General features: G+C 37.9%; 1 protein-coding gene across 2 annotated transcripts in view; it reads right to left on the reverse strand.

Moving 5' to 3' along the window:
• LOC149222315 (dentin sialophosphoprotein-like protein) overlaps positions 1-17809 on the reverse strand; it is a 119126-nt gene that overhangs the window by 46542 nt on the left and 54775 nt on the right. For both annotated transcript variants that reach the window (XM_089385360.1, XM_089385359.1), the window contains exon 4: positions 10187-10261. In XM_089385360.1, the coding sequence (XP_089241486.1) occupies positions 10187-10261 (75 nt within the window). The remainder of the gene's footprint in view (positions 1-10186; positions 10262-17809) is intronic.

Below are 17809 nucleotides of genomic sequence, written 5' to 3' on the forward strand. Positions count from 1 at the left end.
GTCAACAGCAACGCAGATTTCTCAGTGGATAGTGCAAAAGCCTAGTAGCAGTCAGATGCTCAGGAAACAGTTACAGCACAGGGACAGTTGATTCAGTATTTTGGATGCTTCTCAGTTGCAGTAGAAGCAATAGCAACAGATAAGAGGGAGTTGCAGTGTAGATGCAGTGTTGGCAGCAGTATAAGATCTACAATGCAGTGTTAGAAGCAGCACAAATCTAGCATGGTTCAGCTACAATCAGTAGCAAATGAACCAGAGTTAGCGCAGTGGTTGATGGACAATGGCAGGCAGCTACAGTGGTCAGACATCAGCAGCATGGTTGGGTGATGTTGTAGAGACAGGAATGTTGTGACAGTTGTGTAGCACTAGTTGGAGACAACACCTTCCTTGCTAAGAGGGCGTATTAGTTTTTGTAGCATCAGATGGTGTTCTAGTTTTGAAACTTTGTGGAGAGGCTAAAACACAGGAGTTCTCCAAAACCCAGAAATCGTTTCTGGAAATTCCACCTAGAGATGGCTCGATTAAATTGATTGACCATATTTTCAAAAATTCTAAGTCTAACTTAGGAAAAAAGTTTAATCAATAGTAATTAATTGAGAACAGTGAGAATTCTCTAGAAACTCAAATAGATCGACTTGGAAATGATCTCAACCATCGATTAAGTTTTGATCGTGGTTGTTGAAGTCCGAAATAGAGATTATAAGAAGAGGTTGATGGGTAGATGGATAAACACACTTGGAGAGAGTGTTTCCTTGGACAATTCAATTTTCTAGAGAGCAGCATTCTATCGAAAAAGTTCAAGCCAGAGAGGGGACACAGAGACAGAGGGGCAGAGACAGTGAGTTCGAAGGAAGTTCAAAATTTGGAGAGTCAACTACAGGAGGGTCGAGTTTCCTTAGTGGGGCTGCGTAAGGCCTGCGCATAAGCTTCAGAGTAGAGTTCGATTTGGCCATTCAAAAAAATTCATGAAGGGACCAGTGAGTCATTCTCAGATGTTGAGTTGGGCAAACGGTTTGATCAGTTGCAGTTTCCAGGCAGAGCGTACAAGAGCCTACGCAGGTGCGACGTAGAGGTTGATGCAAGGGTTTTGTGGACCCCAAAAGGTGATAATTTTGGAGTTGGATCAGTGCAGGGTGAGACAAAATTTGTCTCACTAATTTTTGTGGCCAATTTCTCCTGTAGAGGATTGTTAGTTTTGGGCATCTAATTATTCTCAGAATTGCTCACTATTGCATAATAATAAAGCCATCAACTGTTGCACCGATTTTCCCACATTGGGTTTTTCTAGGGACATTGGTCCAAAAATAATTGTCATTTATATGCGTGTGTGCCAGTATTTTCTCAGTTTCCAGTGTATTTTACGCAACATTTTATTTGTGAAGAAGTTACAATGTGATTAATTCGGCATTAATCATAAAATTAATAACTTGTTAATCAGTTAGAAGAATTAATTCCAATTGCTGCATTTCGAGGAATTTTCACACATTTCCTTATCTATCCCTCCTTGTCATACCAAGTGTTGGTTTGCAGGGGTCTCAAGCCTTTTGGAGTCTATTGTTATTTTGATGGATTGGCTTCCCCCATTTATATATTCGCTAGATGCACCTAGCCACCTCTTAAGCTACTAGGCAAGAGTTGAACAAGATCATCTAGGACGATATTAACAAGTAACTTGTGTAAATCACCATATGAGTGGATAGCTTGAATTGTATGCTAAGAAGATGCACCACCATTCAATTTACCGCCTATGTCTACTCAACTATCTGCGTATGTAACGGGACTTGGTTAGCTTTGTGTCCATCATGCACCAAAGGATTGACCAAAAGATTCTCAGGAAACAACTATCATCATTTGACACAATGGTCATGAGCATCCCAAAGTGGACCCAAACATATTCAAATAAGAGCTTAGCAATGCCCTCTCTTGATATCCTCTTCTTACAAGGTTCCAAATTGCTGATTTAGAGAATCTATCAACTACAAAGACACAGTCATTATCGTGCTTGGTAGAAGAGGGACCTATCAAGAAGTCCATGGATACTAACTCCCAAGACTTATTGGGAGTTGACAATAGAAAGTACAATCCCCACTTATTGATTGTTGGCTCAGGAATGGCACAAATTGTGCATGACCTAATATATGTGTTGACATCCTATCAAAGCTTTTGCCAATAAAATTACTTTTGTAATATTGCTATTGCCTTCCCCACCCTGGAGTGCCTTGCAATCATACTATAATGTGCCTCTCAAATCATCTTCTTACACTCGCTAGATGAAACTCATATATGTCAAATGAAAAAATATTCCATCTTCGAATTGATATTCATCAAACCATGTTCCCATAGTTAGCACTTAATATGTGTCAGCAACATCCAAGTCAGTGCCATATAGATGCAGCCAATCCAAAGTCTCACATCCACAAGCATCAAGTATGGGATTCTGCACTGGAATTGGAGGGTATACAAAAATGATTGGTTTTCCTCTTCTTATACTTTATGTTGGTGCGAAGTTGATGAAGGTAAGTGGACCGCTTATAGTGGCAGTCATTTAAAACCTACATGTATCTACAAAAATTGAAGCGACTTGTGATCTATGTAGACAATCATACCCTTCCATAAAGTGTATTGCTATCATTGTCGATCGGGTTAGACAATGGAGTAGAGATTATTGTCATAAGTTGAGTATTTATGGGGTTCTCATTATGGTATGCAAGTAGGAGTCCATGCTAAGTAAGGACAATATTGATTGCATACTCTATGGCATCCGTCTCAATATCAAACAACTTCTAAAATTCCAAAAGACTTACGACAAGTGTTGAACAAAGTTGACACTTTATCTCTTCAAATGTTTCTTGTTCTATCCTAATGCAAATAAACTTAGGTTTGACTCCCCTACCCATTGCATGATTCAACGGCCATGAGATTTGGGAGAACCCCAACAAAACATTGGGACAAAAGTTGGCAAGGCCCAGAAAGATGCAGAGCTCCATAAGTGCCTTTGAAGAAAGCCAATCTCTAATAATTTGGATCTCGCCAGGATCAACATGTACTCCATCCCGATCCACAATGTACCCCATGTACTAGATCTTTTGCATGCTAGAAGAGCCCCTATCCAAGTTGGCATACAAGTTGTGGCGACACAAAAGTATGGAGCATGTGTTGAATGTCGTCCATGTGCTCCTCTCATGTTTCCTTATATCATCTAGGTAGACCACAACAAAAGAATCAATGAATGGTCACAGAATGATTCACTAAGCACACCATTGCCACAATGAGATTTATGGCTTTATGACTGGCCTCAAAAGAAGCTTCCATGAGCTCCAAGCACTAGGTATGCTGAATGCCCATGCTCTTTTGCGCAGCCAAAGAGATGCCCCAAAGGGAGAAGCCCCTAAAGATCCATCTTTTGGGGGTGGGGGTGGGGGTGGGGGTGGTTGGGTGACTAAACAACCTATCGAGGTAAGTTGAGGTCATCTACTATTCGACCAACCAGGGACTTATGGGATGCCCACTCGAATGTAATCTCTATTTTTGAACCAAAGAGTGTGTGGAAGATGATGTCCAGGTCCAAGGAAGGCTCATTTGAATGGTTAGGCATGCCATTTGGCTTGATTATTGCACCTGCCATATTCATGAGGATGCTAGATGCCTATCTGCAGTTTATAAGGCAGTGTACCTGCGAAGACCATAATAGCTGGATCCAAAAAGGCAGGCCATATTTTGTTTCAGTGGGTAAGACACATGCTTTAAAAACCTCCATGGCCAAATTGTCACATAATTTTGTATTACAATGTTGAACATTTAAGCTACAGTTTATTCTAATATATAATCAACATCTTACTGTGAAAGCAAAAAAGTTGAATGCCATTAAAGAAGAGACAAAACTGGATAATGATGGGGGAAGTGATAGCTGCCTTCTCTACTTATCATTCCGCACACATGCTCTAAGGCAGGTTGAGTTATTTAATGAAGGTAGCAAAATTAAATACTATCGGCCAAATGTCGTTAATGTGGCAGGCTGGCCGACTTTCATTTGTTGTTTGGGGCTCATTAATTAAAGGCTAGAGCTGCCATTACTAAAAAGGCGAACTCTTAAAAGAAAAATATAATTGATGGATGCAGCGTCCATTATTGGACAGACCAACTCTTAAAAGGAAATTATATTCTTCTTTGTTTTACTTGTACAGATATTGTTATGTAAAAATTAGTTAGATTAGGTTTATTATTTAAATTTTCAGTTAAATTACACGAAAGGGCACGATCATAAGATCATGCCCTTTCCCCAAAGGGTGCCCATGGCGGTATATAAGCCAGGAACCCCACTTGTAATCATTATCATCTATAATTCATCTTTTAATAAAATATTTATACATATATTACTGCTTTTTCAAGAATTTTCCGCATTATCTGGTATCAGAGCCTATGACCCTCGGTCTGCAACCCCTCGTTGTTCCGCTGCGATCGATCTGCACGTCCTCGTTGTATCAATACCACAGTTCTCTGCCACTCTCGTTGTATCATCCACTCAACATTCCACTGCCATTCGCAGTGTCACCCGCCACTGCCATACAAACTCCCGTCCACAGTCTTCAGCGTAACTGTCCCCCGCAGAAGAAGGACAAAAAAAAAATTGATAAGTTTCTGAACAGTCAAAATAGTAGACGTGACTATCCGTAGTTGGTGACTGTCCGGGTATATAATACATTTATAACGTTACCCATATAATTATAACGTTAATTTATATATATATATATAGATATATATAATATATAATATAATTATATATAAGTTATGTATATATATATATATATAAGTTTGATTTAATTAATTAATTAGAAAAAAAAACAAACAAACAAACTTATGTCATATAAATAAATTAATTAATTTAATTTAATTATTTAAAAAAAAAATTACACTAGCAGATAAGTATACGCCCCCACAAACCTGCTCAATGTCGACAATGACAATGGTAGATTTCCAAAAAAAATTGTTGGACTCGGAGCATAAGATAAATAACAACCACGATGAAGTTAGTGAAAGATTAGATGAATTCAAGATCAAGCTTGGGGGGCAAGCTGACAATATCAAAAAACAGGCTGACAATATTTAAAATCAGGCTGACAAAATAAAAAATCTTCAGGATACAACAAATCGAATAGAGATAAAGATGGAAAATCAACATGCCCAAACAGAAGTAGACATCAGAGAGGCCTTAACAATGCTGAAAATTCTGTGTAAAAGGTCGAATTGTATACCCGAACAACTACTAAAAGAAAGTAAAGAGAAGCAAGAACACGTCTCATCGGATTCAACAAAGTCAACAGACTCTCATGAAAAAGTTGAAACCCCAAAAAAATCAGCGACACCCCACCAAGAAGCGAGTAACACAGCCTTTACAAACAAGTAACTTTGGGATACCTTTACTAATCAACACCGTTTTTTCGCTCAACCATTAGCAACATACCAGTGAAGGGCAAAAGTCGAGATGCCTAAATTCGATGGAAACGAAAAAAACAATGTTGTATCGATAAACAAAGCAGAAGAATACTTTGAGATATATGACATCAATGACGATGACGAAAAGCTCAGGCATGCATCCATGAAAATGGAAGGAGAAGCATATAACTGGTATATGTGGTGGAAAAAAACAACACACGCCATTAGCTGGAGAAAATTTAAAGATGCCTTCTTTAAAAGATTCCAAGGTGTAAGAGAAGAAGAGTTCTTTTCAAAACTCATCAAGTTATGACAAAAAGGAAGTGTGGACAAATACACTCAAGAATGGGAGACCTTAGTAACACGAGTACCTGGGCTATCAGAATCTCGTCTAATTCAATCTTCTATCTCCGGACTCAAAACCCATTTACAAGTAGAACTTGAGATGCATGACATTTCATCAATAGAAGTAGCAAGACGAAAAGCAAAAACAGCAGAGAAGAAATTCAAACAAATATTTTGGTCGAAATCCGAAAAAACATATTCAAGATGAAGAACACCTCAGTATGCGGACGCAAAAAATACAAGATATGTTCCACCACATCAACGTGAAGATGAAAAATCTAATGTGGAAACGCAAAGGATAAAAGAGGGTAAATGCAAGCGCTGTGGTGAGAAGTGGGACCCCAAGCATAGGTGTGCTAAAGGAAAAGAACCAAAGAACCTATATAATTGTGAAGCAACCAATGATTCAAACAGTGAAGATTCTGACATAGAAGAAACAGAAGATGCCCCAGAATTCTCACCAGAATTAGATGACGAAAGTATTCCGCAAGTGTCATTATCAGCCATGACAGGTATATCACAACCTCAGACCTTAAAGTTAAAAGGACACATAAAGAAGAACAACGTAGTGGTTCTCATCGACTCTGGTAGCACACACAATTTTTTAGATGCAACCATGGCAAAGAGACTCAATATTTTTTCATTTCCCTTACCAAACATGAAGGTGATGGTAGCTGATGGTAAGAAGATTGAAAAGGTGGGGAAATGCCATAAGGTTAAATTGCAGATTCAAGACTTCAGTTTAGAGTCTCTGTTTTTCACAGTACCATTAGGAGGAGTAGATGTAGTCTTAGGTATCCAGTGGTTACGAACTTTAGGTACTTATGCCGCCAACCACCAAGTACAGTTTATAAAATTCAAATGGGGAGGTCAAAAGTACAAATTACACGGATTCCAAGCACCAAAAAATCAAATTGTATCATCATCGCAGATGATGAAGATGATTCGAAAGGGAGCACCCACTTATGTAGTACAATGTCATCAGTTAGAAATGTTATCTACAAATATGACCAGTGAAGAGTCACCAGAGATACAAGATCTAATTAGGAAACATGAAAAAGTATTTCAAGACCTACCTATGAAGATGCCGCCTAATAGGGAAATTGAGCATAGAATAGAAGTCAAGGCAGGATCAGACTCTGTTAACATCAAGCCATACCGATATCCACATCACCAAAAAACAGAAATCGAGAGATTAATCCAAGACCTCTTAAAGTGTGGAATCATCTCGAAAAGTAAAAGTCCTTACGCTGCTCCAGTGGTGTTGGTAAGGAAGAAAGATGGGTCATTCAGGCTATGTATTGACTATAGGGGATTAAACAAAATAACAATTAAAAACAAGTTCCCAATCCCCTTTATCGACGAAATGTTGGATGAGCTACATGGCGCAAGGTATTTCTCAAAATTGGACTTAAGATCAGGCTACTATCAAATTAGAATCAAATTAGAGGACATACCAAAAACGGCATTCCGAACACATGAAGGTCACTATGAATTTAAAGTAATGTCGTTTGGATTAACCAATGCACCAGCAACGTTTCAAGCAACTATGAACGAATTATTTCGCCCACATCTTAGAAAGTTTGTATTAGTATTTTTTGACGATATTCTAATTTACAGTAAAACTTGGAAGGAGCACTTGCAACATTTGGACAAAGTTCTTACACTACTTAAAGAACACCAATTTTACGCAAAAAAATCCAAATGCACCTTCGGAAAGGAAGAAGTAGAATACCTTGGACACATTATATCCCATGAAGGCGTAAAGGTGGACCCTAACAAAATCAAAGCTATAAAAGAATGGACCAAACCTACTAATATATCCAAGCTAAGAGGGTTCTTAGGTTTGACTGGATATTAGCGAAGATGTATTAAAAACTATGCACATATAACTGCACCTCTAACAAATCTTTTAAAGAAGAATTCGTTTCTATGGGATGAGGAAGCAGGAAGGTGTTTTGAAAAATTAAAAGAAATTATGTCTAATGCTCCTGTATTAGCAACACTAGATTTTTCTAAACCATTTATCATTGAGTGTGATGCTTCCGGATTTGCTATAGGTGCAGTGTTAATGCAACAAGGACATCCAATAGCTTTTGAAAGTAGGAAGCTCAACAAAAGAGAACGCCTCAAATCCACATACAACAAAGAAATTCTCGCTATCATGCACGCACTAGCTAAGTGGAGGCAATATCTTTTGGGAAGTAAGTTTTCTATTCGAACAGACCATAACAGTCTCCAGCATCTCCTTCAATAAAAAACACTTTTCGAAGAACAACAAAAATGGATTGAAAAAATTGTCGCTTTTGACTTGAAAATACTACAAAAAAGAGGTAAAGACAATGTAGTAGCAAATGCCTTATCCAGAAAAGATGAAGAACCAACACTACTTGCAATTTCGGTTGTTGTTCCTGAGTGGCTTAACGAAATTCAAAGTGAGTATGCCAAGGATCCAGAAATAACGGCAATAATCAATAACCTTCCCAACAACTCAAAATTTGAGTGGAAGAATGATATCCTATGGTATAAGGGAAGAATCTATCTAAATACAAATTCCAAGTTTAAGTTTAAGATACTCAAGGAATTACATGACTCACCGTCAGTTGGATATGTAGGATTCTTTAACACTTACTACAGTGCACGTCAATCCTTCTTTTGGAAGGGAATGAATCGTGATATTCAAAAGTATGTAGCAGAATGTGACACATGTCAAAGGAATAAAAGTGAAAATATTACGACACCAGGATTACTTCACCCTTTAAACATTCCAAATCAGAAATGGGAAGAAATCTCGATGGACTTTATCGAAGGATTACCAGTATCTGAAGGCAAGGACAAGATTTTCGTAGTAGTCGACAGACTCACCAAATATGCTCACTTTATGGCAATAAAGAAGTCATACTCAGCGAAAGAAATCGCTGAAATATTTTGCAAAAATATATATATTTTACACGGTTTTCCGAAAGTCATTGTAAGTGATAGAGATACCAAGTTCAAGGGTAATTTCTGAAAGGAATTGTTCAGCCATATAGGAACCTACCTAAATATGAGTTCCGCTTATCACCCTCAAACAGATGGCCAAACAGAAGTTGTCAATAAATGTTTGGGGACCTACCTACGTTGCTATGCTATAGAAAAACAAAATAAGTGGGCTCAATGGTTACATCTTGCTGAGTGGTGGTATAATTCCACTTATCACACATCAGCAAAAATGACGCCATTTCAAGCTCTATATGGGTATGAACCCCCGAAATGGAAAGATATAGCTATTGTCCAGACAAATCTACCTGTTGTTAAAGATCAACTAGAAGAAACCCAAAAAATCGTCCAAATATTAAAAGAAAACCTTAATAATGCAAGGAATCGTATGAAGCAACAAGCAGACCGTAACAAAACCGAAAGAGAGTTTGAAGTTGGAGAATGGGTATTTGTTAAGCTCCAACCATACAAACAATTACCCTTAAAACAGAAAGGAAAAAACAAATTGGCACCAAAGTTTTATGGACCTTATCAGATCAACAAAAAGATTAGCCAAGTTGCATATGGATTAAGCCTTCCAAAGACAAGTCGTGTTCACAACGTCTTCCACGTATCTTGCCTTAAAAGGGCACTAAGTAACAATCAAACAGCGCAAACAACACTTCCATCCCTAGATGATGAGGGAAGAGTCATTTTAGAACCAGAAGGTATTTTGTCTACTAGAGAAAGAAAGCTTCGATATCGTACTATCAAGGAATATCTGATCAAGTGGAAGGACTTACCCGAAGAAGAAGCTTCTTGGGAGAATGAAGCATTTTGTCAACAACATCCGTCGTTACATATGCTTTGAGGACAAAGCATTCTTTCGAGAGGAAGGCAATGTTATGTAAAAATTAGTTAGATTAGGTTTATTATTTAATTTTCAGTTAAATTACACGAAAGGGCACAATCATAAGATCATGCCCTTCCCCAAAGGGTGCCCATGGCGGTATATAAGCCAGGAACCCCACTTGTAATCATCATCATCTGTAATTCATCTTTTAATAAAACATTTATACATATATTACTGTTTTTTCAAGAATTTTCCGCATTAGATATTTTGTTTCATTTCTTTACAAGTTGTTTGGCACATCAAAGGTGCAATTTGCTGCTTCAGTTTGTGCATTAATTTCTTTGTGGGACTGTAACATATGTTGTTTTCAGAATACACAAGAAATGGGACTAAATTTAACCATGTTACCAGCTAACCACAAGCTTTTACAGTATATGTTCATTCTGTGTGGACAAATATGCCAAATAAAAAGTCAAGATGAAAATGGATAGATGCTCCGCCAAGTTTGAGTAATGCTATATGGTATTAAATTCCTTGTCTTGCAATCAGATAGAATGGGAAATGAACTGTGGCAGACAAGATTGATATGATAAATACCTGAACTTGCTTCGATCTTCCTTTTCTTTGGTGGAGGTTCTTTTTTCATTTTCGCTGGTAGCTTGCGCACATTAACTATTCAAAATAATAGTCATGAGTACAGTACTTTGCTAGATAAAACGAAAATGCATTCAAATACAAGACATACCCTGTAAGCTCTAAGAATAAGAAAATGATGCACTTGCTGGAAAACCTCCCGTAATGCATGCTAGAAAACAACCTTAAGTACAAATGAATGCTAGAAAACCTCCCATAATGTCAACCAACTATAGAACTCATCCTTTAGTAAAGACTTGACACTCTGGTAAAGACATGAATTGTATCACATTAGCCCATGACATTTTTCCCTTAGATGTGAAATCACAAGGTTTTATTAAACAATTAACATAGTTTGATATTACAGAGGTACCAAGCAATCAAAAATAAATACTCACAAACAAAAATATAATGAAGTATTTATAACAATGATAATGATAATGACAAAATCAAGACATGAATTGTATCGCATTAGCCCATGCCATTTTTCCCTTAGATGTGAAATCACAAGGTTTTATTAAACAAGTAACATAGTTTGATATCACAGAGGTACCAAGCAATCAAAAATAAATACTCACAAATAAAAATATAATGAAGTATTTATAACAATGATAATGATAATGACAAAATCAAGACAATTCTGTTGAAAAGAAGGAAACAACTTATAAGATATCACCATACGAACATTATCCTAGAAGGTTGGATGTATTAAAAATATGGCAGGAAAGCTAAGGCTAACATGAGTATGGCTGGAGGAGTAGGAGTCCAGGTGATCAAAGGTGAAAGCTAAGTTGCCGGAAACGCCGGCCCTAACCCCTGGAAACACAGATCGCCGTTTCAGATCCGGAAACCTGAACGATCCACCATGGAAACGGACAGGATCCGTATCTGGGCCGTTTCAGAAATTCTGGAAACGCAAATTTTTTATGAGTGCCGGATCCATCGCATTTTTAGTTTTTTTTAGTGCGGATTACGAGTTTTCGGAAATGTTTTTTGAGCACTGAATGTTTGCCAAACCTTGTCGTGCCGGGAACGGGCTAATCGCCAAGGAAAAGGCGCGACAAAAAAGTTAAAACCTAAATGCTGTAAGTTATAAACCCCACGCCGTCGCCGTCTTAGTTGTAAATTGTAAGTTTGTAACGTGGGCCTGCAGTGGACAGTCAAGAGCATGTCCGACAGCAACAGTCCGAGAGCACAGTCGAGCGACGAGAGCACACTCCACAGTCGAAAGCTTGGAGCCATGGACAGTTGAGAGCACAGTTGAGAGCTCTAGGCAACAGTCCAAGAGAGCAACACTGTGTGACTGCACAGTTCGACAGGGTTGCACAGTCGACAGGGTTAGTATCTGTTTTTTGTTCGAAAGGGTTTTGTGCCATTCTCGCAACTGTTTTTTTAACCACAAAAAATGTGAACTTTATTCATAGGCAGAAAGAAAGTTACATTATACATGTGCATGAGCATTTTTCAATCAGAGATCCCCCTTTACTCATCTATAAAGATCATTGAAACTTACAGCTTGTAGCTGATAAAATTACATAGCTGTCCTCAATAGTCCTATTACAACATTGCACACAAAGAAGAGCATATTGAATAGTTGTCTAAACATAATATTGTAGAGTTATATGCTTAAAAGTTAAAACTAAGCAAAACTATGTCGAACAGAGAAAAACAGCAATTTCTTATGATTTATTATTTTATATGTGATGAATAGTCACAGAAGTGATCCTTCCTTTAATCTCCATCAGTATCATCTGGCCTTCTTCCACTCTCTGACCTTCCTTAGTCAATCAGTCTGCAACTGTCTTTGATTCCCTGAAGTGTCAAGACATAGGTAAAAGAGAGAACCTTCATTGCAGTCCTTGAAATGTTCAAAATTTACCCAGATATTTCCATATCTTCTTCCACAAAGGGCATGGTTTCCTTGAGCAATGCTTCTTTATGCTTGCAAATATCTGACCTTATTAAGTTTAAATGCGTCTCCTATGTTTGTCAGTAACAGTTAAGTAAATGAATTTGGTTCTTCAAATGATTCAAATCCCTTACTATGTTGTCAAAGAAGTCCCTTGAAAGTCTGCTGCTTCTTCATCCTTGGAATGTGTGATGCATGTTTACTTGTTCAAAATTACTTCTGACAGTAAATAGTGCATACCTATTGGAAATGGAACTGACAGAACAGGTCGACAATTGCATCTTACATAGTAGTAGTACAATGGCTTATATTGTGTAGTGGGCTAATATCGAGAGCCCTTTAAATTTTCTTTGTTGAGATTGTATTTTGACCCATCAATTTTTTTTGCAGATTAATTCACATCATCAATGATCACCTGACAACTTCAAGTTCAGCCATTCATGAGGAACATGAAACTGAATCTGTCTCTAAAGTTGATCCAAAGTCACTACTTTGGAAATATGTAACTATTGTTGGGAAGATCCAAGGAGGGGGATCATTGGCATGGGTTTGCCGTGAGTGTAAAAAGGAGTATAAGGGATCATACATCCGGGTTAAAGCACATTTACTTGGGTTAAAAGGCAGAGGGATTCGAATATGCAATGGCCCACCTAAAGAGAATGGGACAGATGGAAATGGTTTAAGCAAGGCAAAACTTGCAAAATATTAGAAAGAACAAGACGAGGCAGATGATAAAGCAAATGAGGCAATCTTGCCTCTCAATTAAGACACCCAACAAGGTTGGGAGCATTTTCATCAAAGCCTCCACTTGATTCTCATGGAATTGTTTGTTCAAAGCGGTCTAATTTAGGTCCGCTTCAAAAGAGTTTTAATAATGATGCTCGAGAGACAACAATTGCAGCTATAGGTCAATGCATTTATGCAAATGGCCTTCCCTTTAACCTTGTGCGATCTCCTTACTGGGCAAAGATGATAAAAGCAGTGAATGAAGCCCCAAGAGGGTTCAAGAGCCCTAGATATGAGAAGGTACGCACCACAATGTTGAGTGCTGAAAAGTTAGATTTGGAGGCTAAATTAAGCCCCATTCGTAATTCATGGTGCATTTCAGGGGTGTCCATCATTTCTGATGGATGGAAAGATCAAAGAAATAGGCCTTTGATCAATGTGATTGCTCAGAGCCCAAAGGGGGCAATGTTTTTGAAGGCAGTGGATTGTGAGGGGCAAATGAAAGATTCTCAATTCATTGTTGACATCTTGATTGAAGCAATTGAATTGGTGGGGCCAAAAAATGTTGTCCAGGTAATAACTAACAATGCAATGGTGTGTAGAGCAGCAGGCCTAATTATTGAAGGCAAATATCAGCACATCTTTTGGACCCCTTGTGTTGTACATTCATTGAACCTCATGTTGAGCAAGATGGGGAAGCAAATTGAGTGGATTCGAGTTATTTTTGAAGAGGCAAAAGAAATTCAAGCCTTTATCACAAACCACCACATGTCCCAAGGCATCTACAGGGAATTTGCGAAGTTGGAGCTCCTTAAGGTACCTAAACTTTAAAGTTTATTTCATAAATTCTAATTTCTATGACTCTAAATTCAAATATGTAAATTGGATTCTCAAATGTCATGATTCGTGAATCATAATAGTTATTCAATCAAATTATGATTTTTAATTTGTTGAAATTTGAAACATTGGCAATTTGGCACCTGCAGGTTGTCGAGACTCGATTTGCTTCTCACATCATAGTCTTAACAAGGCTTATGCAGGTGAAAGATGCATTACAATCAATGGTATGCAATTCTCTTTGGAATCAATGGAGGCAATCCCAATTTGATAGAGCACAAGCAATGAAAAAGTTGGTTGTTGATGATGAATGGTGGGATAAGGTGGAGTACCTCCTGGCATTTACCAAGCCATTTGTGGATTTGATCCATATGTTTGACACAGATATGCCTAATTTGGGAGAGGTGTATGAGGGCATTGATTCCATGATAGAGAAGATAAGGGTGGTTATAAATGCCAAGGAGAATGACCCAGATGAATTCTTTTACAGAGAAGTAAAAGATATATTGACCAAAAAGGTGGAACAAGATGACCACCCCATTGTAGCTTTTGGCCTATGCAGTGAATCCAAAATATTACACTGCAAAGTTGCTAAGTGATCCAGAAAGAACCGCACAAACAAAGACCCAAAAGTCGCAGAAGGATTTAAAATGCTTCCTTCGCCTTCTATCACACGAGAGACGAATAAAAATTTGGGCCCACCAAATTATGGGACGTGGAACTAGAGTTCCCTAACTTGGACATGACATTGAATGCCATGTCTCATATGACTTTGTTTGATGCGGAGTCACCAATAGATGGATCTTCAAGTGGACATGGCAGCAATGTTCCCACTTCTAGAGAGGATGTGGAACTTCCTAGTGACAGGAATGAAGACATATTTGATGATATGTAAATGTAATTTATGATGGTGTTTTAACTTTTAAACTTTTGAACCATATGAATTATGAATAATAATAGTAGACTACCAGTCACAGTTCATTCTGTACTTTGTACTATGTAGTATGCATTATTAATTTTGGTGATGATGTTGTAACTTGTCATGTTGATGATTGAAATTTGAAACAGAAACTTGATGATATGTTGAAACTTGAATCATGAATGTTATAATAATAATTAATGATGATGACAATGTTTATGCTGAATTGATGATGATGATAGATCATAGATGACAATAAATTATGTATTTTTAGTCTTTAGATATAATATAGATTATAAAATATGAAAGGTAATATGAAATTCTTATTTTGTTTATATGTGTGTGTGTGTCGTTTCTTACCGTATTGTATCTAGATTTTTTGAAAATTTGTTGTATCTGTTTCAATGCTACTTAGGATGAGAGAGATAAATTAAACTTCCACAAATAAAGCCCTCACCTCATACCTGATTCTAGAGTGTCAGATGTATTAAAAACAGGAAGAAAGCTAAAGGTAACCCAAGGCTGGAGGAGGAGGGTTCCAAGCGATCGAAAAATGAGAGGGGTCGGCTAAACCTTGTGTGCGCCTCAGGAATAGACCTAGAAACCAATAACGAAGCTAAACTTATGGCTTTGGTCTAGGGCCTTTGTCTGTGAAACAATTTGAATATAAACACTCTTTTGGTTATGGGGGACCATATGTTAATGATTAAACTAATAATTAGATATTAATGCAAATAACAATTAGCCAAAAGCTACAAGATTTACAGGAAGAATATAAGGAATTAATATTATTGTTAATTGCAGCCTTATAGATAGGAAAATGAACAAGATAAAACGCAGGGATGGCTAATGGATGGGTTAGACAAGAACCGTCGGAGGTAAGTATAATTGAATTGCAGATTAAACGAAGGATCTAGATTGAGATTCCAGGATGTTAATTTTCTAAGCAGGACAACCTAGCTAATTATTTCCTAGCAGATTATTATGCAGATCTACTAAATAAAAAGCACGGTTGAGATTTCAACATATAAAAAATAGATAACAATGGAAGCAAATTAAAACACCAATCTCAAACACATGCAAACAAGATATCTGCGCTTCAAAATATGTTGTTTCATTAACAATAGTCTACAGCATACAAGGGCTCCCTTCCTAAGATAATGGCCATATGAGGAAAATTACAAATACAACAAGAAGTTGGAAATGGTCCTACTGATCAAACCCTCTGCAAATCTGTCCTTTGATCTTGCTAGGTGATCTAGATCCTTCTCCCTTCCTGCCCCTTGCACTCTTCCTCGAACCCTACAGACTTGGATGAAAGTCCTTCCTTACCCAATCACCAAGATCTCACTAGATATCTCTTCTCCCATAGCCTGACGTGCCTTTTATAAGTTTCAGTTATTGACCAAATCCACAACCCTAAAATCCGAAGTGATTGACATTTGAGATTACATGTCAACATTACTTGAGACCAATGCTTGAGATTGATCTAATTCAATAATACAAATAACCATTGCATTTCATTAGCTTAACTCATTTTTTCATATTAGTTAGTTACTTTAACAATTGAAGAGATTGCTAAAGTTAAGATTCAATTAGGCAACTTCCACACGCCTAGACACTTAGGCTTGTGTAGAAGTACCTACCTGAGCTACTCTCATAAACATTCCCTCTTAGTGAGGATGGTATTTCCTAAAGAGCTACCTAAAACTAGTTGCCCCTCTATTCCTAGCACAATGTCCCATGGATCATCATTCACCATGGCTTTCCTCTAAACCTCCCGGTCCGTTGCCTCTCCAATGACGCTACTCATCAGTGCCATGTAGTTCGAAAACTTCTTTATAGGCCTGCTCTCCCAGAATGTACTCATAGGAGCCTCAACATGCTCCTATACATCCCTCAATGTCTACTCAACCACCTAAGTCTCTAACAAAACTAGAAGAAAATATTTACTCCTCCCGAGTTGAAGGTTGACTTCCTATATTGAAAGCCTTTGCATGCTTTCAAAACCTCCTACTCCTCATCCTTCATCACTATTGGTAGCAACTGACAAGACTTTCTCGATTGTTGGTGGCAATTCATGAGACTTCCTAGATGCCAAGTTCTCCTCGAACTTAACATCCCTACCCACAATTGTCTTCCTTTGCATTGGTATCAAAATCCTCTAAGCTTTTGAGGTCTCACTATAACCGACAAATATCCCCTTCTGTCCTAAAGGCTCTAGCTCCGTCCTCTTCTCCACAAAAACATGGATGTAAACTAGACAACCAAAGATCCCCAATTTTCCTATCTTTGGCTTCACTCCTATGAATGCCTCCTTAGGAATCTTGTCCCCAAATATCCTATGAGGACTCTTATTTTACACATTATACTACAATATCACGTGCCTCTTCCCAAAGAAACATACGCATATCCTGGTCATGTAGCATAACCTTAGCAAAACCAATGATGGATCAATTCTCTCTTTGCAACCCCATTCTACTTAACGTTGTACAAGACTATCATCCCTTTCTTGATCCATGTCTCCTTGAAAAAATCCTTGAATTCATAGTAAGTGTACTCTCCTCCATGATCTGACTTCAAGACCTTAATCTTCTTGCCATTTTGGTTCTCCACCTCAGCCTTGAACTCCCGAAATGGACTGAAGACCTCAACCTTGGTCTTCATGAAGAAGATCTAGGTTTTCCTATAGTAATCATCAATAAATGTAACATAGTATTTTGTGCTCCCCACACTGATTCCACTGACATTGGCCCACAAAATTGAATGAACAAGATCCAAGACCCCCTTGGACCTATTCTCGCTACTCGAAAAAGAAACCTAGTTTGCCAAGTGCACATGCCTTGCTACTCAATGTTTGAACTCTGGGAAACTAATGACAATCTCCCTCGGGATCAGTAGGGGTCTCTAGTGCAAGTGTCCCAACCTCTTGTGCCATAGCTCACAAAGGTTGTCATTGTCATGTACCAATGCTTAAACAAGTTTTCTTATCAACCTGTATAAGTTGCTCTCTCTAACCCTAATGTCTATTGGTGCATCTGGGCTAGTATTCTCTAGATGAATGAGCAACTACCCACATTCTTGAACATAACCTCATATCCTTTGTCCTCAATCACTAAAATTGATAGCAAGTTCTTCTCTAGTCCTGGTACAAATAGCACATCCTTGGCTTCCAACATCTCTAATGATTTAAGTT

Source organism: Pinus tabuliformis, chromosome Q (assembly GCF_031772625.1).
Source record: "Pinus tabuliformis cultivar Carrire ecotype Pingquan chromosome Q, CPIR1, whole genome shotgun sequence".
In the NCBI taxonomy this organism is placed as follows: domain Eukaryota; kingdom Viridiplantae; phylum Streptophyta; class Pinopsida; order Pinales; family Pinaceae; genus Pinus; species Pinus tabuliformis.